Genomic DNA, 27,939 nt, shown 5'->3' with positions numbered 1-27,939 from the left:
GAGAAGGACATAGTTAACTTTGAAAGGTGCCTTTGTGGGGCCTTAGGTGTAGGCCTTGAGGCTCACAATCAAGATTAACTTTTAGGTGCTCAGGCGTGCCACTGCCATCTTTAGCATGGCAGATGTAAAACAGATGTTGAGTTTTAGTTGTATATATACCCGAGAGGCGGTGTTAGTTATGACAGGTGAGGCTCTCAGTCAATAACTAACCCAGTACTCGAACATATAATGTTTGTTTCATTGATTGCAGAAGTGTTAGAACCATTATACTTCTAATTACCTGAGCCCGAAGAGCAGAATGAATCCAAATAGGTGCCTTTGTAGGGCCTTAGATATAGGTTTTGAGGCTTCCCATCAGAACTCCTTCTATACTCAAACGTTCTATGATAATCATAATATAACAGAAATAAAACTAAGGGATAGGTCGATTACTTGCGCCCCAAGTAACTTCGGACTTCTTGTTTATCAAAGACTGTCGTGGATGAGTTAAGTCCACATAAGGTTCTTTTTTATGCCTTGAGACCAAGGACTTTTGAATGATCAATCTTACATGCCCGAGGACTTAAAACTTAGATCTGATTTAAACTGTGAAGACACATTTCAATTGGATTTAAGGACTGAGGAGTCTTTTTAATCACCAACTTGCTAGAAATAACTTGGATACAACTGAAAGTATACAACATATTGCTAGACTAATGAATGAAAAGACAAAAACAAAGAGGGTCGGGCAAGGCTGATCGTTTTGCAACTTCTTATCTTTGTGATTTATCAAGGGGTTTGAAAGCTTAGAATGAGGGATAGGGAGATGAGTTTACAGAAGGAAATCGATACTACAGCAGGATTTAGACAAGGTAGCAGAGCTATTACAAAGGCTTTTGGTGAGGGTTGATCCCGAAAGAGATGAAGGCTTGGGCTGACTACAGCTTCGTTGAAGGCAAATCTGGTTTGAGCAGAGTTTGTGCTTGTATTTGTTTGTTTGTTTGAGTGTCCTTATCTCTGATTTCTCTTTCTTCTTTTATAGACACTTCGGCTTAGCCTTCTGTAGCATTAATCTTGCCTGAATGCAGCTTGAAGGGTAGTGACTCATCAGCTATTTACTTGAACTGCCATTGTAAAGTACTTTTGGGTTGATTAGCTAGCTGGTCTACACCACTTGGTCTCTAGGCAGGTGAGCAAGTGGTTCAAATAGCCTGCACCTAGTCAGAAAAGGGCCTCTCCTGCCTTCTGGGCTTTGGCTGGGCTTCAGGCTTTTCCCCTTCTAGACCTCCTTTTGGGCCAACTCCTTCTTGAGCCCAAAGTTCAAGTTTTAACCCAAACACTAATTCAACCCTTGGTTTCTTTTTTATTTTATTTTAATAGTTAGAGTTATTTGCATGAATAAACCGTTGTGAGTTAATTGCAGAATGATCCCAGAAAAAAAAATTGAAAAGGGCTGCTACCAGGCTATGATCAGTATTTGCTGCTCGACTATCGTAACAATTCTAGTGACCCAAACTTGTAACAAAGGAGAGGGGAAGAGAAGATTAGTATTACTAAACGGCAAATAGGACTTTTTACATTGGTTTTTGGTTAGAATTATAAGAAATTAAAAAGTTCGGCTAAAATTCAATTCATGGTTTTAAAATTGGTTATTTTTCAAAACTTCACCCTAGTGTAAAGAATATCCTCTGTTAAAAAAAATTAAAAAAAATAAAAGCCATGTATGTGGTTAGTAAGTTCACTATTTTTCAAAATTTATTTAATAAAAAAAATAATATCTAAAATAAGTAAAATTAAAACAGTAAAAAAGAGTCAATTGTCACATGCGTAGATGTATGGTGATAAGATTTTTACCACTTGCAAAACTAGGGATAAAAACACTTAAAAATACTTGTAATAGAACAAGGTAGTTGTAATATAAATACTCATGTAAGGTCATTCTCCACATGGATTATTAAAACAATATTTAAAACCAATTCTTAATAATCATTTAAAACAAAAAGTTAGGAAAAGATTGATTTTGTAAGTTAAAATAATAAAAACGAATTTTATAAAAACAATTAAACAAATCGTCAAGAAAAAATAAGGAAATCTGTTAAGAGTCCAACTTCACGTCTTCACAATTGTACTGTAATTTGCATTACTAAAGGAACATTACATCTTTATCAACAACTCTCCTTATTACAACTGCTACTATTTATAGTGATTCCTTAGCTTACTCCTTGAGCTAACCCTTTAACAACCTCAACCAACCACCCTTATCTAACAATTTCATTATCACCACCTTACATTTGTCACAATGATATACTGCCATTTGGCATCCTAACAATACCCCCCTTGAAAACCTACTAAGATAGACAACAGAACAAGTACAAATGAATCAAAACATATAAAAAATTGACAACTTCTGGAAATTTGGTCTTCAGCTCCGTATAAGGCTCCCAAGTAGCATCCTTTTTGGAATGATTGTGCTACTGCACCAACACTTTAGTAATAGCACCGTGATCCTTTTTAACCATTCACCTTTCTAAAATTGCTACTGGAACATCCTACAGAATTCCAACTTTAGTGATGACAGGTAAAGGCATTGTGGGATGAACTGTACTACCCAAATGCTTTTTTAAGCAAGATACATGAAAGACTGGATGCAATTTAGAACTGTCAGGTAACTTCAATTTGTATGCTACCACTCCAATTTTTGCTAGAATCTCAAATGGTCCATAAAAATGAGGTTGTAGCTTGTGGAATGAGTGAGAAGCTAGAGACTTGTGCAAATAAGGTACTAATCGCAAATAAACCTAATCACCCACTTCAAAACTCATTTCCTTCCTCTTCTTATCATGTTGTACCTTCATTCTACACTGAGATGCTTATAAGTTGGATTTGAGTACTCGCATCTTGTTCATCTCCTGCAAACATTGCTTCACCGATTCCACCTTCGTAGTACCAGGTTCATAAGAAGGAATAACATAAGGGGGTTGACCATACATAATCTCATAGGGTGTCAACTTGGTAGCAGTATGATAACCTGTATTAAAACTCCATTCAGCCCATGATAACCACATAGCCTATTTCTTTGGTTGCAAACTGCAAAAGCATCGGAGATATGTTTCCAAACATTGATTCATCACTTCAGTTTGACCATTTATTTGAGGATGATACCTGGAGCTATAACATAATGCAGACCCTTGTAATGTGAAGAACTCTTCCCAAAATTTACTCATGAAAATAGGATCTCGATCACTAATTATAGAAGTAGGCATACTATGGAGCTTGAAAATGTTGTCAACAATGAGTTGAGCAATCATTGAAGCTGTGAAGGGATGAGCCAAAGCCAAGAAATGTGCATATTTCGACAATCGATCCACTACTGCCCATATTACTGTTTTGCCTCGACAAGGAGGAAGACCAACTATGAAATCCATTAAAATATCTATCCATACCTTCGAAGGAATTGGTAATGGTTGTAAAAACCCAGAAGGAGAGAGTGTTTCATATTTCTGTTGTTGACAGATTGTACAAGCAGCAACCATATCCTTCATATCTCTTTTCATGCCTTCCCAAAAGAAAAACCTAGAAATCTTTTTGTAAGTTTTGAGAAATCCTTCATGGCCTACAGTAAGGGTAGCATGTTGTTCCTCGAACACTTTAGACCTCCAAGAACTGAGAGGAATAAGAACAATTCGATGTTTGTACTTTAAAAAACCATTATCATCTGTGAATATGAGATTGCCAATAGGAGTTAACTCTGAAGGAGTTGATAACACCTTCTGAGTCTTCTGGATAATCCAAGAATCCTTCTCGATATGTCTCCTCAAATCATCAATCCATGTAGAATAAGGATAAGATATTGCCACACATTCACTCAGAGTACCTTCATCAAACAAGAAAGATTTAGTGATTAACGAACTTCGAGAAAGAACATATGCAGCTAGATTATCACAACCCTGCCTATATTGAATTTCATAGTCGAATCTGTTTAGACACCCATTTCTATTGAAAAAAAGTGTGAGCTCGACCTTGCAGGAAATATTTCAAGCTACGATGGTCCGTTTGAATTATGAAATGATTGCCAACTATATAAGCTTGCCATTTGTGAACGGCATGGATAATGGCCAACATTTCTCGTTTATAGGTTGAGAGAACTTGATTTCGAGGACTTAGAGCTTTGCTTGTGAAAGCAATTGGCTTGCCTTCTTGCTACAATACTACCCCAATTCCATGACCTGAAGCATCAGTTTCAATTATAAAGGGTTTGCTAAAATCAGGTAAAGCTAAGACTTGCGGAGACAACATAGCTTCCTTGAGAATGTGAAATGCCTTAGTAGCTTCCTCTGACCATTTGAAGTTGTCTTTCTTGGTTAAGGTAGTGAGAAGGCCAACAATCTTGCCAAAATTGGGAATTAATTTCCTATAATATCCAGTCAATCCTAAAAAACCCCTTAAGCCTTCAACAGAGGTAGAAATAGGCCATTTTGAAATAGCATCTAGTTTTGTAGGATCTGCAGCAACTCCCTCTTTAGACACGATGTGACATAAGTATTCCACCTTATCTCTCCCAAATGCACACTTTGACTTCTTCACGAAAAGAGTGGTTTTGTAGAATACCAAAGACAACTTTCAAATGCTGCATATGAGATTCCCAAGATGAACTGTATACTAAGATGTCATAAAAAAGAGAGAATAAACTTCCTTAGGAATGGTTGAAAGATCGTATTCATTAAACACTGAAAAGTGGCTGGAGCATTAGTTAAATCAAATGGCATAACTAGAAACTCATAGTGGCCGTCATGTGTTCTAAAAGTTGTCTTCTTTATATCATTAGGATGCATTCGAATCTGATCGTATCGAGCTTTAAGATCCAGTTTTGAAAAGTACTGGGCTCCAAACAACTCATCTAACAATTCATCAATAAGAGGTATAGGGAATTTGTCCTTGATGGTAATCAAATTTAAACCCCTATAATCCATACACATTCTCTAAGTTCCTTCTTTTTTCTGAACCAAAATGATTGGAGATGAGTAAGGATTATTACTTACCCTTATGAACCCAGCTTACAATAACTCATGCATACATTTCTCTATTTCAGACTTTTGAACATGACCATATTTATAGGGTCGACTATTAGGAGGCTTATGTCCTTTAACTAAAGGAATTCAGTGACCATGAATTCTATATGGGGGCAAAGTGTTAGGAGTTGAAAACAGTACCTCATATTTCTCAAGTAATGAATGCAAACTCTTTTATTGTTGCTCAGTAAGATGTTGGAACTGGTTGTCAATTGTAGAATGGCTCATAGAATGCACATAAAATAGCTCTGGTTCCATTTGATACAATACTGCTCATACTATGCTCTCTTGCTGGAGAAGCTTTTGCATTTGCATAGCTGTAACATTCTCAATTTGATTTAATGCAGACCCTGAGCTAGTAATACAAAAGGTTTGGGAGCCTTCGAGAACTGCATATACAATTTATCAAAATCCCAAAGTATTGGACCAAGGGTTCGCAACCACTGAACTCCTAACACCACCTTACAGCCACCTAAAGGAATCACATACAAGTCTGTTGTACAACTATAATCTTGGATCTTAATGGTTGTTTGAGCCAAAGTCCCTTTAGTAGTAACTCGACCACCATCTGCAATTTTCACATTAAAAATATGACTAGTATCCAATTGCCCTCTCAAACGCTTGACTAATCCCAGATCAACAAAATTGTGTGAACTGCTTGAGTCAATAAGAATAGTGACTGAGCAATTCTTGATGAAACCCTTAAGCCTTATAGTATTGATTGAAGCAGGTGCAGGGTGCCAAACAACGCACACGCAATGATTTCCGGTTCTTCATTTTCCATTCCTTCAATCAGTAATTCCTTAGAATCCTGTTATTGTACATTAATGAGAATCAATTGCTTCTTCTCACAAGAATGGCCTTTTACATACTTCTCTTTACAATGCAAGCACAACCCATTCTTTCTACAATGATCTACCTCTTCAGGAGTTAACCTTTTAACAACATTAAACTTGGGTCGAGAATCAAACTGTGATTGATTAGTGACATTATTCAAAGCTGGAAATCTAAAAGTAGGCGGAACATAAGGTGATTTATGCAAGGCTTTCACCTTAAGATATGAGAGCTTGGCATCTATTTGTTGGGCTAAGGAAGAAGCTTCAAGCATATCCTTTGGCTTAAGAAGTTTCACATCGTGGCGTAATTATGCCGTAAGACCCCCAATGAAACAAGACTTAAGAAGAGTAAGGCTTATATCCCTTGTGCGATTTGATAATCTGCGAAACTCCAAGAAATAATCTCTGAGGGTTCCGTTTGTCTCAATTTAACCAAATTTTCAACAGAATCTTCAAATTCAGAAGGTCCGAATTCTTGACACAGCACCTTCGTGAATTCTACCCACTTTGGGTAATTAGAGAGACACTTCGCCCACTGAAACCATTGAAGGGCTTCACCCTCCATGTGGAAAGACGCCATATTTACCCTCTTCAAGTTCGAATCGTCGATACCAAAAAAGTCGAAATAGTCTCAGCTTTGTAAATCCAGCCTAGAGGGTCATCTTCCTCCATGAATCTAGGAAACTCCATCTTCAAGAATGACGGTCGAATTTGTTAGATTGAATTTTGGACGAAATTAGGGTTTGCTCATTCTTGCAGATCCGAATTACTCAGTGTAGCTTCAGAGGATTCGCCATCGCAAGAACCACCATTACCTTTAGACCCCAATGATTGTAGCTGTATCATGATCATTTCTTGACCCTTCTTGAGATCGTCGATCATGGTTTCCAGGCTCGAGACTCGAGAGTCCATGGCTATTCTGGAGGATTGGCGAGTCATGCAATGCTGAAGGATTAAGAGGAATCATCATTGGCTGATACCAATGTTAAGAGTCCAACTTCACATCTTCACAATTGTACTGTAATTTATATTACTACAACAACAACAACAACAAAGCCTTTTCCCAGTAAGTGGGGTCGGCTATATGAATCATAGAACACCATTGCGCTCGGTTTTGTGTCATGTCCTCCGTTAGATCCAAGTACTCTAAGTCTTTTCTTAGGGTCTCTTCCCAAGTTTTCCTAGGTCTTCCTCTACCCCTTCGGCCCCGAACCTCTGTTCCGTAGTCACATCTTCGAACCGGAGCGTCAGTAGGCATTCTTTGCACATGTCCAAACCACCGTAACCGATTTTCTCTCATCTTTCCTTCAACTTCGGCTACTCCTACTTTACCTCGGATATCCTCATTCACAATCTTATCCTTTCTCGTGTGCCCACACATCCCACGAAGCATCCTTATCTCCGCTACACCCATTTTGTGTACGTGTTGATGCTTCACGGCCCAACATTCTGTGCCATACAACATCGCTGGCCTTATTGCCGTCCTATAAAATTTTCCCTTGAGCTTCAGTGACCTACGACGGTCACATAACACGCTGGATGCACTCTTACACTTCATCCATCTAGCTTGTATTCTATGGTTGAGATCTCCATCTAATTCTCCGTTCTCTTGCAAGATAGATCCTAGGTAGCGAAAACGGTCGCTTTTTGTGATCGTCGCTAGATTGCTCCGGTCATTAGTGTGGATAAGTATATAAATGGATATAGAGATAGGAAAGCAAACACCAGATGTACGTGGTTCACCCATATTGGCTACGTCCACGAAATAGAGGAGTTCTCATTAATTGTGAAGGGTTTACACAAGTACATAGGTTCAAGCTCTCTTTTAGTGAGTACTAGTGAATGATTTAGTACAAATGACATTAGGAAATATTGTGGGAGAATGATCTCGTAATCACGAAACTTCTAAGTTCTGGAGTGTGGTATCGTCTTGACTTGCCTTATCTGTCTCGTAGGTAGATGTGGCATCTTCTCTGGAAGTACTCTTCCTCCATCCAGGGGTGGTATCTTTAACTGGTGGAGATGCACAAGGTAATGTATCAATTTCACTTGAAGCTTACTTGTAGTTTCAGGCTTGGTCAAGCGCGATACAAACCATGTAGTAGGAGTCCTCCAAGTCGCCGAGCTAGGGGATCTGCTGAAAGAGGTGACAGACAACTCTCATTATTACAGTTGTTGCTATTTATAGTGATTCCTTAGCTTACTCATTAAGCTAACCCTCTAACAACCTCAACCAACCGCCCTTATCTAGTAATTCCATTATCACCGCCCTACATTTGTCACAATGATATACTGCGATTTGACATCCTAACAAAATCAAATTAAATTGCAAAGTACACAGTTTTTAAAAAATGATAAAAATGCACTAGGGTTTAGTCGTCGCGATTAACAATCATATGTAGTTCTATCAATTACTTATGAATTACCACATACATGCTTTGAAGGTTAGATTTTCCCAATGCATATTCTCCTCATTATGTTCAAGCAAGAATATATATTTAACATGCAATCTATATATTATGTTCAAATTAAATATAATATGCAAGATTCATTAAGCTCTGTGAAAAACCTTTAAAAAACCATGCAACCCTTAAGAGTATGTTCAGCTTATTATGGTTGATATCAACCTCAGAAAAATTTGTAGAGAATGGGACCAGTGTGCTCGCAGCCTCTTAATTTTCTTCGATGTTGATGGCTGAGTTCGAAGAACAACGAGAAAAAGGGCAACACAGTCATGCCCAAGAAAGACACTGCTTTAATAACATGTGGAAAAACTTAGTTTTGACTTTTGAATGTATTTTCTTACTATGAGTTTTGAGATTAAAGGACTTCAAGTAACAGCAACGGAAGATTACACGCAATCGTCCCTAAAATCAACCTTAATGGAGGGTAATCAAACAGCATTCCTTAATTAAGGGAAGTATATATCAATAAGTCAACTAAAACCTAGGGTTTAGGAATAACCGAACCCTAAAAACCCTAAAAGCAAATTCCTGGGAACAACATGCAACCTAGGGCTGCGGAACTGATCGAACTGATTGCTGCAAGATGCTGCTGTGTTGGAAACACGGAAGATGCAGCACAGGGAAAAGCTGGAAGATAAAAGGCAGAGCTGAAACCGTACTGAAGTTTTTCGTTCAACAAAAATGAAATAAATGTATGATTAATAACGATATATGATCATGACCAGTACGTTCTGATAATCATCACAGCCTTTCTTCATTGATATCGTACTTGAAGTTGAAGGCGTTGATGCAACTGTAAAAACCATCGTCCAAGTCATCAGTAACATGCACTTGACCGTTGATACCAGTGTCCCGACGAGAGTAGGAGAAGGGAACATCACATGAAACCTTGGCGGCCAGCAGCCTCACCTTCACCACACTCATTGCCGGCACACCAACCATGCAAACAGTCTCCACTTGAGTTTCGGACGTCTCGGTTTCTCCCCACTGGACCTCTCCTTTAAATTCACCCCCTGAAATCTCAAACTTCACCGCTCCGTTGTCACCTCCCGTGATCCGCGGAACGCCATCGGCTTCAACATTGGTTTTTGGTTTTATGGAATAGACTCTACTGATATCATTCCAACTGCAAATATTCGACTTCTTGTAGAACAACTTGAGTAGTACGTTTGTGGTTTCTTGGGTGAAGTTCACGGCTTCTCCGGCTGCGATTTCTGTGTCATTTTGGTAATTGTAGATCCTGGCATGGGCGAGGCGGTAATTGACATTGTAGATGGTCCTTGACTTAACAGGCTCTTCAATGTGGAGGTGTGAATAAATGGAGAGATTAGACACGTTGGCGCACATACCAGTAATCCCCCATGTGTATCTCTTGCAGTACTTGTTGTTCCCTACGTTCATGAGAGCTATGACTTTGTCAGAAAGCTTAAACGCCCGATACAACGTGTCTTTGTAGTTCTTGTCTCCGGCGGTTGGGTTAAACGCGTCCGCCCAGATCCACTCGTCTTTGGCGACTCTCCAATATCTTTCAAAGAAACTGTTTTTTATTTGTAAGGTTCCGTCAGGGTTTCTGAAGATCTCATGCGTCGCAGCCGGATCACATACGTCATGACCATCAAAATGGAGATACGGCCCATCTTCTTCGTCATCTCCGTGGTCCATATGGTTGCGGTCAGCCATATGGGCTGTGACGTAGCTACCTTCGTCTCCCTTGAACACCACGTGTTTTGGCAATATCACCAGCGATTCCCAATTCACGACTGTGCACACATCTTGCGACTCTACGTTGTTAGGATCATCTGCTGCGGCGTTTGAGCTTCCATAAAGTACTAAGGCGTCCGAGCTGTTGTGTAAGGTGGTATAACGTCCGAGGTGGACATGCCGAAATTGGACCACCTGACTATCATCTTCAAGATCACCATCATTATTGTCGGCATTATTGTTACCATTATTATTATTATTATTATTATTATCATCGTCCTTGTCTATCGGATCCACGTAGACGGTTTCGAAGAGGGTACATGAGGGTTTTGATTGGTCTTCCTCGGGTTCGTCTGCCCCTGCAACAATCAAAACCTGGTTGTCAAACATATGCGTTCCCGTCACGCTTACCCAGTATTTATTGTTGTAACAACATCTAATGTGGACTAGCCCTTTATTCCCTCTATTCTTTGCCATCTCCACTTCGTACTTTGCGTAATGGCTGCTGGCCTCCTCTTCGGAGAATTTGAGAAACCCGGCTGGCGCATTCTCCTCTCCATCACCTTTCATGCAGCGTAAGAATTTTCTGTTATGGTTTGATTTCACGACCACAAACCTTGGCAATGCCATTCGATTTGATTTCTCTGTCTTTCTATGTATATCTCAATCAATGTCTAGTTAGCAACATGCTTGTGCTATAACTAACTAACTAACTAACTATATATATGTTTTTTCACGGAAACTAATCATCATGAATTTTACTTATCCCAGACCGTGAATTTTTGAAGAGATTACTGCTTCATTCGTGCGTGGCAAAGTATGTGGCAGTCGTTAATTATTTAATTTCTCACATTACTTGAATAAAACTTGTAAAGAAGATGGGATATACACCTAGCATGAACTTATTATGTAGTGGTGTCCCATATTGATCGACGCTTTTGTTGGGCTTTTCTTGTATATAAATAGAAAATTTTACATGAATAGTAAGGCTATGTCTCTTCTGAAAAAAAGGTGTGAGGAAAAAAAAAAAAAAAACAAACTTTGAATCAGACTTAGTCAGCAAGGTAGTATAGTTCTTCCAGGTGGCTGTCTCGAGGGTTGGGAAGACGAAGTGAGGTGGGTATAGGGAGATTTATATATATATTTTTTAACTTTTAAAATTCTTTAAATAAAATTCCCAGAATGTCCATGTCACATTAGCAAGTTAACGATTTATATAGTTGAATTAACGAAATAGGACAAAATGAGAAATGGAGAATGAATATAGGATGTAAGTGAGCCATAGTATAGTGTATATAGGGCAAAGTATGATTTTGTGTAAAGTAAAAGTGGAATAGCGAAAACTAAGAAAATGTAATCATGTGCCCGTTTTAGCCTCTCACACATGTATGTTTAATATAGTCATTGTTTCTGTTTGATTTATTTAATGCGATGATAAAAATTAAGAGAGGTTGTCAAAGGCTATAAAGTGGTTGTGAAAACTATCTTTCTTTTATTAAATATTGATTTGTAACCGCCATAGTTTCAGTTTGGATCCTGAGTCTCTATAAAAACCTATTCTTGCAAGATTTGACACATGGGGTAGCAAAAATGTGCCGTCATTAAGGTTGATGTATTTGTACCTACAAAACAAATAAACACTTTTGACCAACGGCAAAAGCCACGCTCGCTCACGGGGTAAGGGGTTTGGCCAATGGGTCTCCGATACCTAAGTCAATTTCTTTGAAAAGAGAGTGTTAAGGGCTTATTGCGTAGTAAAAGGTTATGAGAAACTGGTGTAGATAGAGTATTCATAGGGAGGTGGTTGGCTATAGAGGTAGAGTTCTCCTCTACACATGGCGGTTTCTTATTGACCAAGGTGTGTCATCTGTAGGATGGGGAAAGAATAATTCTCCTATCTATAATCCCTTTGACTTTTTCTTCTTACCATGAGCAGGGAAGCTTGTTGATGTCGTAGTCTACTGCTCAAGCCTCTATGGATATTGGATTGTGCCTGAGAATATTTGTGGGTCATGCCCATTTAATGAAGACATTCTTGTCTTCTTTGGTAAAAAGTTCACGTGTCGTCTTCATGATTTTTGGGACCATATTTTGCTCAACAAATGCCCCCACACCTATTGTGTTGTACATAGGAGGTGCAGGAGGTGTAGAGTCCAAGTTGAGTAGGTATGCCAAAAATGGGCTCTTCAACCACATTGGATTATAAGCTCTAACTTGTAGTAAATGTCTTTGGGAAATGAAGTCCAACTGCCTATATATTTTATTTAATTCTACCTTAAGTATAGGATTAAATAAAACAAGAGGGCTTTTTTCTTCAGAACGAAAAGAGACAAAATCTTAGGATATTGTTCCCCCTTTCCAATTTTCTTCTTTGGTTGCCCTATGAAGAGTCGATCGTTGTTTATTGTACCAAAAGGTAAGAAAATAGTTTCTTTCTTCTTCTTCTTGTCGCAGGGTAGCTCGAGACTAGTAGGTTGAGTCCCAAATGGGTGACATGACAACATGGGCTGCCTAATAGTAGGCATAGATACGGCTCGGTCAGAGTTGAGGAATAGATGGCATGGTTGGGAGTCGAGGTATAGGGTGGCGAGGGCCATAAGGCTGGAGGACTGTGTGAAGTTGGGCTGCACTAATTATTGCAATAGGCTGAGTCCCAAGTGGGTGACATGGCAACAAGGGCTACTTGATAGTAGGCATAGATGCAACTCGGTCAGGGCCGAGGAATGGATGGCATGGCTGAGAGTTGAGGTACAGGGTTACATAGGCCATAAGGCTGGAGGACCATGTGAAGTTGGGCTACACTAATTGCTATAATTGTTCCCTCCTAGGTCGGTGCAGCGTTGAAGCCGTGAAGGTGAGCCTCGACAGCAAAGAGCCGCAAGAAAGACATAGGGCCTTGTTGGTATGTTGGCTTGCTTGCTAGACCTTCAGTTGAGAATAATTTAAGGACGCATTCTTCTGTTTGTGGGAGTTATGCTGCTTTCAGAAATATATTGAAGTCTTGGCTGAGAAAAGTGCTCAGCGCAAGAGATCCTTGCTACCCCCAATGTTTATGTTTGAAAATGAAGTGGTGATGGTGCGATCTGCTGAAGGCTAGGTAGCTGTTAGAGAGCCAGGGATCATCTAAGTTGCTAATGAGTAGTTTGCTTTGTTTTACTTATGTCAGATTTCGAGGCTTTGAGTGAGTGCAAGTTTATCAATTTGTTAGAAATTTAACCAAATGCTTTCTTCTCTTTATGCCATATTCGTTATTCAATTGACTTGAATGCTCTTCAAACTTTTCTAGCTTGAAGGCTCTGTGGCCTGCCGTATAGGTGAAAACCCAGGTACATAGGAAATGTTGCTCATCATGATTTCAGAGTTTTTCACCTTCATATCCTTTGTCTAGGGACTTAGTCAAAGAACTTATAAAAAAGTTCAATGACTACTGTATGTGAGAAATTTTAAGTGACAGAAAATTCAAAAAGTAATTGCGAAAGCGTTCTTCGAGCATTAAATCAGGCTTCAATGAAATAACCAATTTGTGGTAGCAAAAGTCTGCCTTCTTCAGTCATGATGTGTTTATACCTACAACACAAATAAACACCTTTGATCAATGACCAAAGCCACACGCGCCCATTAGGTAGGGGGTTGGTCAATGGATCTCAAATGTGTAAGTCAATTTATCTTAAAAAAGAATGTTTAGGCTTAATTGCGTAGCAAAAGCTTACTAGAAACTAGTGTAGATGAAGTATTTATAAGGAGGTGGCTGCCTTACATATAGCAACTTCCCATTAACCAGGTGTCACCTATATGATGGATGAGGAAAGAATAATTCCAAGATATTAATCATGAGATAATATCTTGGGATATTCTTAAAAGTATCCTTGATTGGATATAATGAGGATTCCTTAGTTGTTTGAGTTGGTCTTCAATCATGAATATATTAAAGATAGGAATCCTTTGACTTTTCCTCTTTGCCATGAGCATGGGAGTTTGTTGATGTCACAGTATGCTACTCAAGCCTCTAGGGATATTGAACTGTGCGTGAGAATATTATTAGGCCCTGCCCATTTAATGAAGACATTTTTGTTTTCTTCAACAAAGAGTCTACTTGCCATCTCGAGAATTTTTGGGATTATTATTTGCTCCACATCACACATGTTGTACACACCTTGGAAACTCATTAATTTCCTAAAAAACAAAGAAGCAGAACATTGTGGCGTGTTCTTCCACTGAAACAGAATATCGAGCCATGGCGGATACTTGTTATGAACTCACATGGCTTCATTATATACTTAAAGGTTTAGCTGTTGAGCATCTAAGATCAGCTAAATTATATTGTGACAACCAATCACCATTACACATTGCCAAGAATTCTGTTTTTCACAAACGAACAAAGCATATTGAGTTGGTGTCATCTTGTATGGCAACATCTTAAAATCGGGTTGGTTTCCACTGCTTTATGTCGACAAGTTCACAATTGGCAGACTTATATACAAAGCCCTTGGGAAAGGTTACTTTTCTCAAAACTACTTGACAAGTTCAGAGTGTATGATATCCACTCTTCAACTTGATGGGGCATGTCGAGATACTTTCTTATTTGTTTGATCATGCTATTTGTTGTAATTGATATTGTGATTGTGATTATCTCTATCAAAGATTGCAAAGCTATTGTTTAGAGACCATATTTGGTTAATGGCAGATTTCTATGATATTTGATATTGTATTCTCATTACTGAGTCCTCCTTATAAGAACATTTGTACTATTTTGTAAATCATCCAATATATTACAATTCACACCAAATTTCTCAAGAGGGGCAAAATTTAAGAGGCTAAAAGATCCTTGCAAAATGTAGACAACCATATGAGGTCTAAGTCCATGATATGCTGAAAGATTAGACAATACTTCATTAAATAAGTGACCTCACTTTATTAAGAACTATCCAGAATATTCGAATGAGAATTTGTACTAATTAGAATATTCAAAAGAGGATTTAGACTACTTGAAATATTCGATGAAGGATTTGGACTAACCGGAATATTTGAAGGAGGATTTCAGCACCATTTCTTATAGTATAGTTCCATATGGTTTTAAAGACGTTATACGCTAGTTGAGTGGCATGATGTGCGCTAATGCATAGCGCTTAAGCAGAGCCTAGACAGACTAGGCAAATTTTAGTAATTTATATATAAAAAATTCTTAGAAGGGATCTGATATGACCATCACTCTTTACCTAGGGGATTTCATCCCACCACCTGCACCTTCATTCTTGTCTGAAATTCTTAGATCAAGTCCACTTCTCCTAATTTCCCGTCATTGGGCGATTGAATCCCTCAAAACTCACAAAATACTCTCCACCCCAAACCTAATCAATCGGGCTACAATGAAAAGAAGCAGAGTTTGACTACTCAATTGAACCACAATTGTCGAACCCAACGCCCGAGTGGTCTGACATTAGCATGATGTCAGCCACATTAAAATATTAAAAAAAAACTATTACAAGAGGAGATGGATGAATTGCAGAAGGATGAGGAATCGCAAGAGGATGGGAAAGAATTGCAGGAGAATGAGGTGAAGGAGATGATAAAGTCGGAATTTGAGGGGAGGGGTGGGATGACGAAAAAGAGGGAGGGAGAGGGAGAAAAGAGAGATTGGGAGCTGATGAAGATCTAGGGAGGGATTGGGAGGGGGAGGAGAAAAAAAGGGAGAGGTGAGGCTAGAATTGCAACGGAGAAAAATAGGAGAAAAGAAGTAGGAAGAAAGAAAGAAAAAGAAAGAACGAAGAGAAAAAGGTGAAAAGAATAATAATAATAATAATAAATTTTTTTATTAATTTAAAAAAATAATTTTTTAGTAGCATTTACCCGTACAATTTATTTTATAAGTAGAGATGCACTCGAGCAATTATTATTCACTAAGGCAACAATTGTCTTTTCCCAATTGACGGGGCAATTATTGTCTTAGTGGGATGAAGTGGATGTCAAGTAGCAAAAGCATAAACCAGAATGATTGAGTCTCATGTTTGATTGTGTCATTGACCAATAACATTGAATTATTTAGATGTTCGTTAATAAACTTATGAAATTACTTTTCTTAGCCTCTCATTACAAAACATTGTCAAACTACTTTAACTCTTCTAAGACCAACTTCAATGGTTGGGGTAAAAATTTAAATTTTTAGCCTAGGAAATGTAGGTTTAACCCAAAACAGTTCTTCTCTTCTAATGATTTTGACTTAAAATTTCAACACGCGATTATTAATGAACGAACTTAGGTTTTTTTTTTTTTTATTATTTTTTTGTAACTTTTTTGAAAATAAAATTTATGTAGATTATCTTAATTTATTTTTACCTAAAAATATTTAAATTCCGATAAATAATGAAAAATCACTAAATCTATCTTATTTATACACAGGCACCACATGAAAGAATTTTTTTTTAATTGTTTTAGTTGTTAGATTTAATTTTTGATTGTCAAATCTTTTTGTTACCGTTAGATTTACTCATATTTAATCTCAACCGTTGAATTTAATGTACTTATAAATTTGATTTTTTTCTTTAAAAAAAAAATTGAACCTGGACAGGTGGTTGAACCAGTGGTCCAAGTATGTGGGCATCTGATTAAAAAAAATAGTTGTTGGTGCTTTTGCAAGTGGTCGACAGTGTCGGCAACTCGGTCACATCCATTAACCTTAGCTCATTTTTTGGGCTTAATTTGGACCAAAAATAAGTTTTAACCCAAAACTTTTTTTTTTAGCCCAATGATTGGAAAAGCTTTGAGTTAGTTTAAAACTAAAATTTTGAGTTTTATTCCAACCACTGAAGTTGATCCACTTGGAACATACTACAACCCCAAGTAGCAAAGAACCGACGTCGAGGTGCCAAACCTTCCCGTCGATGTGAACCCTTGGGAAAGATTAGCCTGTTATCTCTAAAGTAACTTTTATCCGTTGAGCGACAATCCTAAGTACTTGAAGGGTTTAACACATAAATTATTGAAGGAAACATCATGTTCTATCTTTTTACCAAAGGGCCAATGAAAACCATATATGCAATTGTTAGGTAAGAACATCTCCAGGCTTAAGGCTTAAAATTTGAGCCACTCACCCACAAAAAAACTCCTCCAACAAATGGCCCAAATTTAGGTCCAAGCAAAAAAAAAAAAAAAAAGAAAGAAAACTATAGATTTGAGTCAGTATTCTTTAAACCTGATCTCTTTGAACATGATACGCTACATAAAAACAGTCTGAGAAACTAACGCACTTCACACCGCACTCCGCAAGGGAGCTTTCATTTGGAAAGTGGTTTACTTTCCACATACCCTTTCTCTTCCACTACACACTTCATGTTTATTTCCTTTTCCATTTTACTATCCGGAAATTATATTATACATATACTAAAACCCAAACTCAGGTGGCACTGTTTTTCACTGTTCGTGAACAGTGAAATGGCGAAAATGCCCTCATATTTTTTGGCTGGCAGCACTTTGTTTCAACTTATTTACAGTGAAAGGACGGTTATGCCCTTCCACTCCACCTGTCAACCATTGCTGCGTCTTCTAGCATCTTCCTTTGCTTTTCTCTCTTTTTGCTTCTGTTGCTTTTGATTCTTTCTCCTCCAATTTTCGTTCGATTGTTTGGGTTTTTGTGGTTTTCATTTCCTTTGCTCTCTCTCCCTGTTACCTCTGTTGGTTTCTGTCGCTGGTGTTCTTTGTTCTCTCATGTTCTATCTTGCTCTTCTATCATCTTAAAGCTTTCTGGTGAGTTATTCAAAACTTGCAAGTGGGAGGGTTTTTTTTTATTTTTTTTTCTTTCCAAATCGATGGGTTTTATTATCTTCAATTTTAGATGTGAAGAATTGATTGTTTATTTTGGTTAGATATTTAATTAACCTTTGTTATGTGTTCTGATCAAGGATTGAATTGGGTTTGGGAGTTTTAATTTGATGATTTTTTTTTTATTCAAATGTTTAGTTGCAGAAATTTTAAATTAGTTTGTGTTCTAGGTTTCAGATTTGGCGAAATATTTTATTGGCCTGTGTTATGTGTTCTGATGAAGGTTTGAATACAGAAAAACAACCACACAGGCCTTGGCCTTTTGCATTGAGTATTTTGCTTTTTTTTTTTTTGGTGCTGTGGTTGTTTGTTTTTTAGGCCTAATCGGATAAATGGTCATTGTGGTGACAAGGTAATCGGAAGATAGCCCTCATGGTAAAAAAATTAGGATTTAAACCCTCGTGGTGCTAGTCCGTTAGCAAATTTAGTTCAAAAGTAATTTTTCCGTTCAATGTATGTTAATTAAAGGGTAAACATGTACTTTAACTTGTGCACCTTCTTCTTCCTCACCTCTCTAGTTTCTCTGTTACATACGGGATCAAACATTTACATTTCTTCAAGCACCACCCAAGAGAGAGAGACATTACTGCTCAAACCAAAACCCTGAAATCTGAATCGTTTCTTCCCCAGGAGAGAGAAGTTTTGATTAGGGATCCAAATCTTGTTCTTGCCCACAAATTCTACAAAACCTAGAAGAAGTGCTTCTTCTCCAATCACTTGTGAAAGAAGCAAGAAAGCTTCATCTCTGATCTGGGTTTTCAGCATCCTCTGTTTCTTGAGCTTTTTTCTGATTTTTGTTTTTCTGGAATGCGGTGGAAAGATTCAAACTTTCTCGGAAAATTGGAGTCCTTCTTGGTTTTGGAATCTAGGTTCGTTTGCTTTTCTGATTAGGACGATGGAGCAGGTGTGCAAGCTCTGCAAAAAGAGCTTCTTGAGTGGCAGAGTCTTGGGAGGTCACATGAGGTGCCATGGAGCAAAGAAATCGGCTAAAACTGAGAAAAATATCGAAATGTGCAGAGCACATTCTGAGGTTGAAGATGATGATTATGCTGGTTATGGATTACGAGTGAACCCGAAAAAGTCCTGGAAATTTTCAGGGCACTCGAAGTACATGAGGAAGAAGAAACAATGAGATGCTATTTCTACAACCACCCTTATTTAAAAAATAACCTTGATATTTTAAATTCTTAACAATAAATAAAAAAGAAAATTACAATTAAAATTTTATTTTTTTTAATCTTCTCATGATTTATGAAAAAAAAAATCATGAATTGGGTCTAGTGCCCCTTTGAAAATTTCCCTTTGGATCCTAGCTGGAGAAGGTTGTCGTGGGTTAGATTTGGACGAGAGAAGCTGTCGTGTATGGGGTATGGAGAAGGCTAGACGTTCCAGTTAGGTTGCGTATATGGAGGAATCGCGCGGGTCGCCTCTTCTCGAACCTGCAGGAGGCCGGTCTGCAAGTAACAGTTCGTGGGTTCATCGTGGGTCTTCTAGCCATGAGTTTTATCTTCGCAACAAAGAAGTGGAGGCCAGCGGGGAGCAGTGGTGGTCCTGGTAGATATGGAAGAAGAAGAAGGTGAGGAAGAAGAAGGTGCACAAGTTAAAGTACATGTTTACCCTTTAATTAACAGACATTTAATGGAAAAATTACTTTTGGACTAAATTTGCTAACGGACTAGCACCACGAGGGTTTAAATCCTAGTTTTTTTTTACCACGAGGGCTATCTTCCGATTACCTTATCACCATAGAGACCATTTATCCGATTAGGCCTTGTTTTTTATTTTAGGAAACGTTGCTGATCGAATTTTAGGGTTTTGTATAGAAGCTTGCAAGCCCTTTCTGATTAAGGTATATAATTTATGTTTTTCCTCTTAAATCTTTTCTTGAACAAAAGTTCAAATTTTTTTGGGTCTTATTTCGTTTGCAGATCTATTTTATAATAATAATAATAATTAATCTTTGGGGTTTTGTTTCTGTGTTTGGATTTTTAGTGTGGGTATATGATTTGGTTTTTTATTTTATTTTGAGGAAGCAATGGTCATCGTTTTTTGCCGCTTTTATGTGTACGGTTCCAGCTTCCAGGTGCTTGAGGTTCCTCTCTCTCTCTCTCTCACTTTTTTTATTCAATTCATGATCGAATTTCATTTGTATGAATGTTGGATCTATAATCTATTGCTTTCGACAAATTGTGCACTTTATTTACTTCGATTAATTTTTTGGTTTGATTTGGTGAATTTTTGGGAAAATCCAAGTTCAATCCCGTTCTGTTTGCAGCATGCCAACGATGATTTAAAACATTTTACGATGGACAATCAATTGGAAACAGCTTCAAATGGGAAGTTTTCGCAAGGGACGCATGTAAGTGGGGTTATGCCCGATGCCAGTGGAGAATGCTTTTTGGAATTCCATTAAGGGAAATTTTGGGTTTTATTGAAGAAATTTTAAACCCAGAAAGCTTGGGTTTCCTAGTGAGTTCTCTGACATTTTTGGTTAGGGTTTAGTTCTTGGGTTCTTTTTTCGTTGTTCAAATTTTTGTGATTTTAATTTTAAAAATCTGGGTTAAAGAAATTTTTCTGAGTTAATTCATGATATTGTATGAAGTATGGCTTATTCTATTCTCTTTTTATTGAGGTATGAATTTACATGGAAATGTTTATATGCAGGTGGACTATGCCATTTGTGAAACTATGGTATTCATATGTTCTGTAATTATTTTCATTTTATTTTGGATTTGTTCAAGTTCCAGTTTGCACGATTGTAAGATGTATATCTAATTCCAAGTATCTAATTGGTTTGTACCAATATACAGTACTCAAACGCTCTCAACGAATACCCGTTTTCTCCCTCTCTCTCATGATAATTGATGCGGAGTACCAGACCCAGAGAAGGTGAGAATCTAGACTTCCCAAACTTGGCCTCCCTTCTCGGCTGTGGAGTATCAATTGGTACACTTGAGCTTCCCAAACTATGTTGAAATATTTGAGAAATGCTGAGTAAACAAAAGAGAAAAGGAATTTTAGAGAGTGATATAATAATTGCTCTGTAATTGTATGAATGAATTAACTATTCAACAGAGAGAGAGTTAACAATTTATACAACAACTAATCACCTTGCTTAGCTCTCATGGCACATACTTAACAGACTAACAAACACTAACAATCTCTATACTGATCTGCTGAGCTGGACCATTAACCTCTGTTTATATCCCAGCCGCTCATTTTTCGGCACTTATCACTATTTGCAAAATCTAGAGTTGCAGAAACCCCATTCTTAATGAATATTATTTTTTGTTGATAATTAATTGATGATTAATCTATTCCATTATTATTATTTTACCGTCAAATACTTTGAATATTCATTAGCAAAAGATATAGGGTTAACTATTTAATGAATACAATTTTGATGGTTGATTGCATTTCGTCAGTTATAAATATGGTGAATCCATTATTCAATACTAGCTGAATAATCACAATGCTTTGGCCACTTATCTTGAATTCCGTTCAAATTGATGAAGTCGCATGTTTCTTAAATGGAAACCTGTGTTCTTTGAATTTGGCTTTTACAATTGAAGTCAAATTGACTTTGGCTTGAGCGATATTTGAAAATCCCGTGTTCTGAAAATTACCTTACACACCGTGACATGCATTTCTAATTGTTTACTAGTCTATAGTTTAGAGATCGTGTACATCATTTTACTTTTTGTTGTGCATGTGATTGTGATCTTGAATATTTGATATTCTTTGAGATTTTCAGCATTTAGGTTTCGAAAATTCTAAACTTTATTCTTTTGTTTTTCTTCCTGTTTTTCAAGAATTGAGCCATGGTCCTTTAAACAACATTTGGGGTAAGCTGTTTTTATCCCTGCTGGAGCCCTTTTCAAGTCAGGAATCTTCATGTAATTTTCTTTGTAGCTAAATTATTATTTTTGAAGTACCAACTCTGGGTTATTTAATGAAAATGTGAACGGTTTAGATTGACTAAACAAGTAATTTATTTAAAGCATCTAATTGTACTTGCATATGTATTAGTTTTATTTCTTGGTCGTTCAAGGACGTCACATAGCAAAAGTTAAGTAATCTAATACTACAATGTACATACAATACAGAAAGAAGCTATCTTAATATTGGATGACTTAACATTCTCTGTTTTTTATTTTTTAGTTTTCATTAACCCTGTATCTTAAAAAATAGTTATTTTTGAGTTTTGTAGGCTACTTTTATCAATTGTCAAATGTGACTCAAAAACTAATCCAAAAGCTTTAAAAAAATTTACTGTTTGATAATTTCCTTTCCGAAATTCTAATTATGTTTATACTTTTGTCAGTCATTACATTTTTTGTTAGAACTCCAAATTCACATTGTATTTCAATAAATTTTAAACGCTTTGTCTACGCTCTTAAATTTTTTTACTACAATGTGTTAAATATTTTTTATTACTAAATCAAATTATCGCTATTCCATTTAGTAGAAAAAAAAAATTCCAACATTATTCTTATCATTCGCAGATGTGTGCTTCTCAAGCTTTGTTCTATATAAATTTTAATGCACTTAACACTTCAGGATCATTGGCATTGATCAAATAAGGTGACCAAATTCTTATTATTGATCATTCAATACCTTCTTTCTTTGCTAAGTTTTTTTTCACCCCTCTTAAAACTTATTAACTTTGATATGCTTCAAGTTATTCCTTGGTATAGAACCTGCCTCAACTGCTTTCGAAATAATCAGATTCTCTTTTAAATGATTATGTGAATGATTGAATTTTTGAAGGAAATTGATTTAAATTTTTTTTTCATATTTAGGCGGGCAAGAGAAAAGGAATTGACAAAGCAGAAAGCTTAAGGTAAAAATTGTGAATGTATTTTGCGTTATTCTTCTTTTCATAAGTTCGAAATGCAAATGATACTTGAAATGCAGTGCTTATTTTATGGTTCACAATTTTCCTAAAAGGTATTAAGAAACTTCTTTTGTCAAATTTTCCTTCCTTTTTGGTTGATGGTGGGAATAATACAGGTAAAAAAACTGCATGTTGCAAAGGAAAAACCACACCAGTGCACACTTGGAAATAGCTAGAGGTATTGGCAAACCTCACTTTGTATATACATGCCTTACAATTCGTGGAAATCCACATGACTCCTGAAAATGATAGTAGCAAATATGAGGTAAAGGGACTTAATATTTTATTAACATGCTTCTTGCGATTTTGGAGTTATGCCAGGATGGGTAGTTTACCCTTGGGTGTGGGTTGATGATTGTACACACATTACATTTATGTTACGATAATTATAAATAACATCTTATTTCTTGGATGAATTTATTTCTACTCTTCATTTAGACATTGAAGCTGATGCAACTCTAAAATTAACATCTTGATAGACTAGAAGTAGATATCTATTTTTTATTCTCCACACTTCTGTCTAACTTCTTCTTGAGTGATAGTTTAGTTAATTTCTTTTTACTTTCTTGCAGGTTTGATGGGAATTTTCAGCTATCTGCAATAATGAGAATGCAAAGTAATAGGTTTGTCATCTTTTGATTTATATTAATTTTTTATTGTTTTGTAGATTAATAATTATGCGACTGATTGTATTTTATTGTGTTAATGTGTAGTGTAGATAATTTTAGCCAACATTATAGAATCCATTTTGCTGTTGAAAATTTTGAATGTTCTGTGATGGAAAATGTTATGATAAATTGCAAGGTAGAAATTCTGTTATGAGTTCTTCAGTTGATTTGGGGCATGTTTCTTTATGATGTTTAATTTCATCTGGAAACAAATAGTGTTTAGAATCATCAAGTGGTACAAAAAAGTATTTTAAATTGTTTTTTAACCAATCTATTGCCAACTTTTCCAACGGGTTTCTTATTTTATTTTCCATTATTTTGCAAGAAACCAAAGCCTTTCCATGCTCAAGAGTTATTGTGTGCGTAAGAATTAATCTGTTTTGTTTGATCATTATGTTACAATACTATATGTGGTTGCAAATTTGAAAAATGTAGGGAGACAGATTAGTTATGAACAAATTAGCATGGTTCATCCTGATGATATATAAGTTAGGTGGCTGACTTGTTTCCTCATTTCTTCATTGGTGATTTGTGTTTTCAGTGACTTTCCATTCGTGGGTAATAAGTTTTTGTCAAGAGTTAATGTGTTCAGTTCTTTTTCTTTTTAAATTTCTATTATGTATGGTTCTGTGTCATGTGGTTGGAGTGTCATGTGATTAGAGGTTCCAAAAGAGAAACATTACTTCTTTTATTTGGTTAGAGGAAGGGGGAGGAAGTTCTGTTCAATTTTGGTTTTTCCGATGGCTTAGGAAGAAATTATGTCACTATTGATATTGCAGGTGGACAGCTTGTAGAAATTACAAGGTATGCTACAATATGTACTTCTTCGGTAGATTTGATTCAAATTGATAGATTTCGATGAGAAAGAAACTTTTATCTTTTCTTTTAGTTTAGGACTCTTAGGATTTCAAATTTGTAAAAGATGTGAATATTAGAACAATGGCATTAGAACCGCCAATCCATATGATTGTAAACAGATTTCAACATATATCTAAATACTGTTGCATATCGTATGTATTTAGAACTTTTCACATGTTTTATACAGTTTTAAAACCCGCAATATCGCGCGGACACCGTTGCTAGTATATACTAAAAGAGTAACTTTTAAGTTATTTCCTATTGTGTCCTAGCAAACTCAGATCACTGTTCAATCAACAATGTGCTTCCCTTTTTGCCACTACTTAATTTCTGTTATGACGAAAATGCCCGTTTGGCTTGCTGTCAAATAGAGTAGTACTGTTTGACACGTGGGATCTTTTTGACATGTGGGATCGCACACTCCACCATCTTCTCGAACTCTCTCGCCGCTCCTCCGTTTTTCTTTTATTACAGCCTTGCCCTTATTGCTTTGCTGTCAAATACTTAACAGTTTAGTGATGCGTGGAAATTTTTTTCCCTCACCGTTTTCCTCCCCCATCGCATAATTCTTCTTTTGTTGCCAATCGATCAACCACAATTTTCCTCTGTGTTTCAAACCCTCTGAATTTGTATCCCGCCTTCCCAATTGTCAACCTCAAATCGAAATCATAGCTCTCTCAACTTCTCCTCAGAAATCGTAGAAATCCAAAAAGGAAAAAACTGTGCTCTGCAACTGATTGGCGATTTTGATTCCGCTTCGTGAAATCTATTCGATCTTTGTTTCCTCATCTGTTCAATCTCCTCGCCACGCCATCGTCGTCCCAATTTAGCCTTTGACAGTCTTCCCATCCTTTTCATTTTTCTCATCAAATTATCTATGGAAATTGCTTCGGTTAAAAACCCCTGCGAGAATTAATTGCTGCTGCAAATTCTTTTGCCTTTAAAAAGTTTGGATCGGTGTCGATTGGATTCGGTCTTGGATTTTGTGAGGGTGGATTTCTTACCGCCAAGATTTGTGTAGGTGATATTTGTTTGCACCCAAAATGTGCCCATTTTTACTTATTTGGGCCATTGGGGTAAAATATGGTATTTGAAGGATTAATATGCAAGAAAGCTAACTTGGAAAGATATTTGGCTGTAAGTGGATGAGTTTGGCACTATAATATTGTTTTCCCCATTTGTTTGGGTGGTGGAGGCTTGTCAAGCCTTTGTTTAATCAAGATACATGCATCATTGTAAATGGGTTGGAAGGCAACATACAGATGTGGATGCAGAGAACATGTGAAAGAAGCCAACTTGCTTCTTTTAAATGTTAGTTTATTACAAGTGGGAAAACATGTGATGAAAGCATGTGGTAGAAATGCAAGTTCCTCTTTTAATATTATTTCTCCATGCAAGTTGGCAAGTGAAATGCAAGCTGCCCAAGCAATGGAATACAAACTACCCAAGTTTCTTTCGGGCAGATGAATGTCCTCAGCAGGGGGTTTCCTCCAGACCTCTATATAAAGGAGCACAAACAAAAGGATTAAGGACACTCAATCAAACAAACAAATACAAGCACAAACTTTGCTCACCACCAACAGACTCTGCATGTCTCCCTAACTCTCACCAGCTCCTACAACCAAGGGTCGGGCTACTTCAACAACTACCATTGGATGCTACAATAAAAGCTTTTGATGTGGCTACTATTAATCACTGGAGACTAGTTTTCATGGGTGAGAAAATAGAAAAATGGAGCTGCATCTAAATGTGAAATTCGAAAGCTGAAGGAAGATGACAGAAAATTATGTTGTTGTGGCCCGACGGAGCTACAATTTTGCCCGAGGGACATGATATCTTCTCCACTACAATTGATTTAGATATTGTCAATCAAATGTGGGGCCCCACATTCGATCTGGCAAACATGAAGTGTTCTTGTTACATACTGCGCTGGTTGCTCTGTTTCCTGCACACCCTCTTTGTTATGGTCCCTTGATAACTGCTGGTCATCCCCCTCCAAATGTCATTTGTCTGAGCTTTATTCGTGGATTAGGACTTAATTTCTCTGCGGGTAGTGCGTTTGCAATAAACTCTTCTCATGTTCTTGCTGTTGCCGCATCATCAATGGAAGCTTCAGCAGATCCATCCCCAACCGAAATAGACCCTGAAAAACAGAAGATTGTTGATATACCAACAATTACAGCAGCAACCGCAATAAGAGCATCTGACTTTGCTGCCCATTCTCCTCACTTTGTACTGCTTGAGGTGTCTAAAACGGTTGAAGGAGACACAAGCCATCTTAATCCCTTAAAACTTCACCATGGGTTACCACAACATGCAGTCATGAGATCTAATTTTCCCAGTTATCGTGAAGTAATCTTGGTCAGAATATGGAGAAGGATGCAAAAGAGGATGACCAATTCCCAGAAAGAAAAATCATCTCGAAGTAAGCAAGGACATTCCCGCAACAAGAGTGGCTTACTTTAAAAAAAAATGTTATGGCTGCTTGCACATTTGATCTCAAGTTCCTTTATGTCTTGGCTGGTTGGGAAGGATTTGCATTAGATTTACAAGTTTTGAATTTTACTTTCACAAGACAAAATAAATTGCAAATGCTAGAAGGCAGTCCTTTTGCTTCTGCTCTCCCATTGGCTCCATTGGCTGCAACTTGCAGCATCCAACCAGCAGCTCACAGCCGCATGTCGTTATCTCCCAACATGCAGCCAACATAGCAGCTACAGCTTCAAAGCCAGCCATTACACTTCAGCTGTCATCTTCAACTCACCACTAGTTAGAGGAGGTGTGCAGAAATTTACTTTTGCAGCTCACCAAAATGTCCGACCTGGGCTCAGAGGCAAAGTCAGAAAACAAGATGTGTTTCGATTATAATGCAAAGAACCAGACTTGGGCATCAGTTACATATGGGATCTTTCTTTGCATCGATTGATTCGGCCGTTCATTGCAGTCTCGGTGTTCATATCAAGCTTTGTTAGATCTACAAATTGAGACTCGTGAACTTTAAGCAGCTGAGAACGATGAGTTTTGGGGAAACGACTGTGCACAAGAAAATTGTGAAGACTGGGGGCTTGGTGCTCGCAAACTTACTGCACAGACAAATGAAAACCTATACGGTCAGGAACCGGAAATCTAGGTGTCCCAGTGCCAGTACCTTTCTCAACCAACAATACTTTAGCGGCTGGATCATCATATGCATCTCAATTTGAATTTTGGAATAGACAGTGACTTTCCCAAGAGAACTAATTTAAATACCTTAAAAAGTTCAAATTCAGGAGCAAGGAAGAAATTCACAAGTACAAAATCTATCTCTTCCTCATCATTTGACCAAAGCAGATCTGCTGATGTTGATGCTAAAACATTCCTTGAAGAAGTTCTTGGGTTCTGCAAGCCACCGCCGGTGTTGATCTATTTGTTGTCAGGGGAAATAATTCAGCCGTTGATCTCTTACTGCAAGTGGCCTAATCAACCGACTGTCCTTCCAGGCACAACATGATATCTCTTTCTTAACGAATATCGCTGGGGAGACTGGGAAGAAGCTTAGTTCCTTGGCGTCCAATATAATGAAGGATCTTCAAGACAGAGTCATGTGATGTTGATATGCTCTGCGTCCATTTGTTAAAGAGTTCACCTACCAACATCATGTGCAGGGATTGT

The 27,939-nt window shown here is 37.3% G+C and overlaps 1 protein-coding gene across 1 annotated transcript; it reads right to left on the bottom strand.

Moving 5' to 3' along the window:
* Positions 1-9,090: 9,090 nt before the first annotated feature.
* LOC103410039 (uncharacterized) lies at positions 9,091-10,680 on the bottom strand. The gene has a single exon (XM_008348811.2). The coding sequence runs from the start codon at positions 10,678-10,680 to the stop codon at positions 9,091-9,093; it is 1,590 nt and encodes a 529-aa protein (XP_008347033.2).
* Between the last annotated feature and the right edge of the window lie 17,259 nt (positions 10,681-27,939).

The sequence above is a fragment of the Malus domestica genome, chromosome 02, assembly GCF_042453785.1.
Source record: "Malus domestica chromosome 02, GDT2T_hap1".
NCBI classification, from domain to species: Eukaryota; Viridiplantae; Streptophyta; class Magnoliopsida; order Rosales; family Rosaceae; genus Malus; species Malus domestica.
The sequence above is the reverse complement of the archived record's forward strand: the minus strand, read 5'-3'. Positions and strand labels throughout refer to the sequence as shown.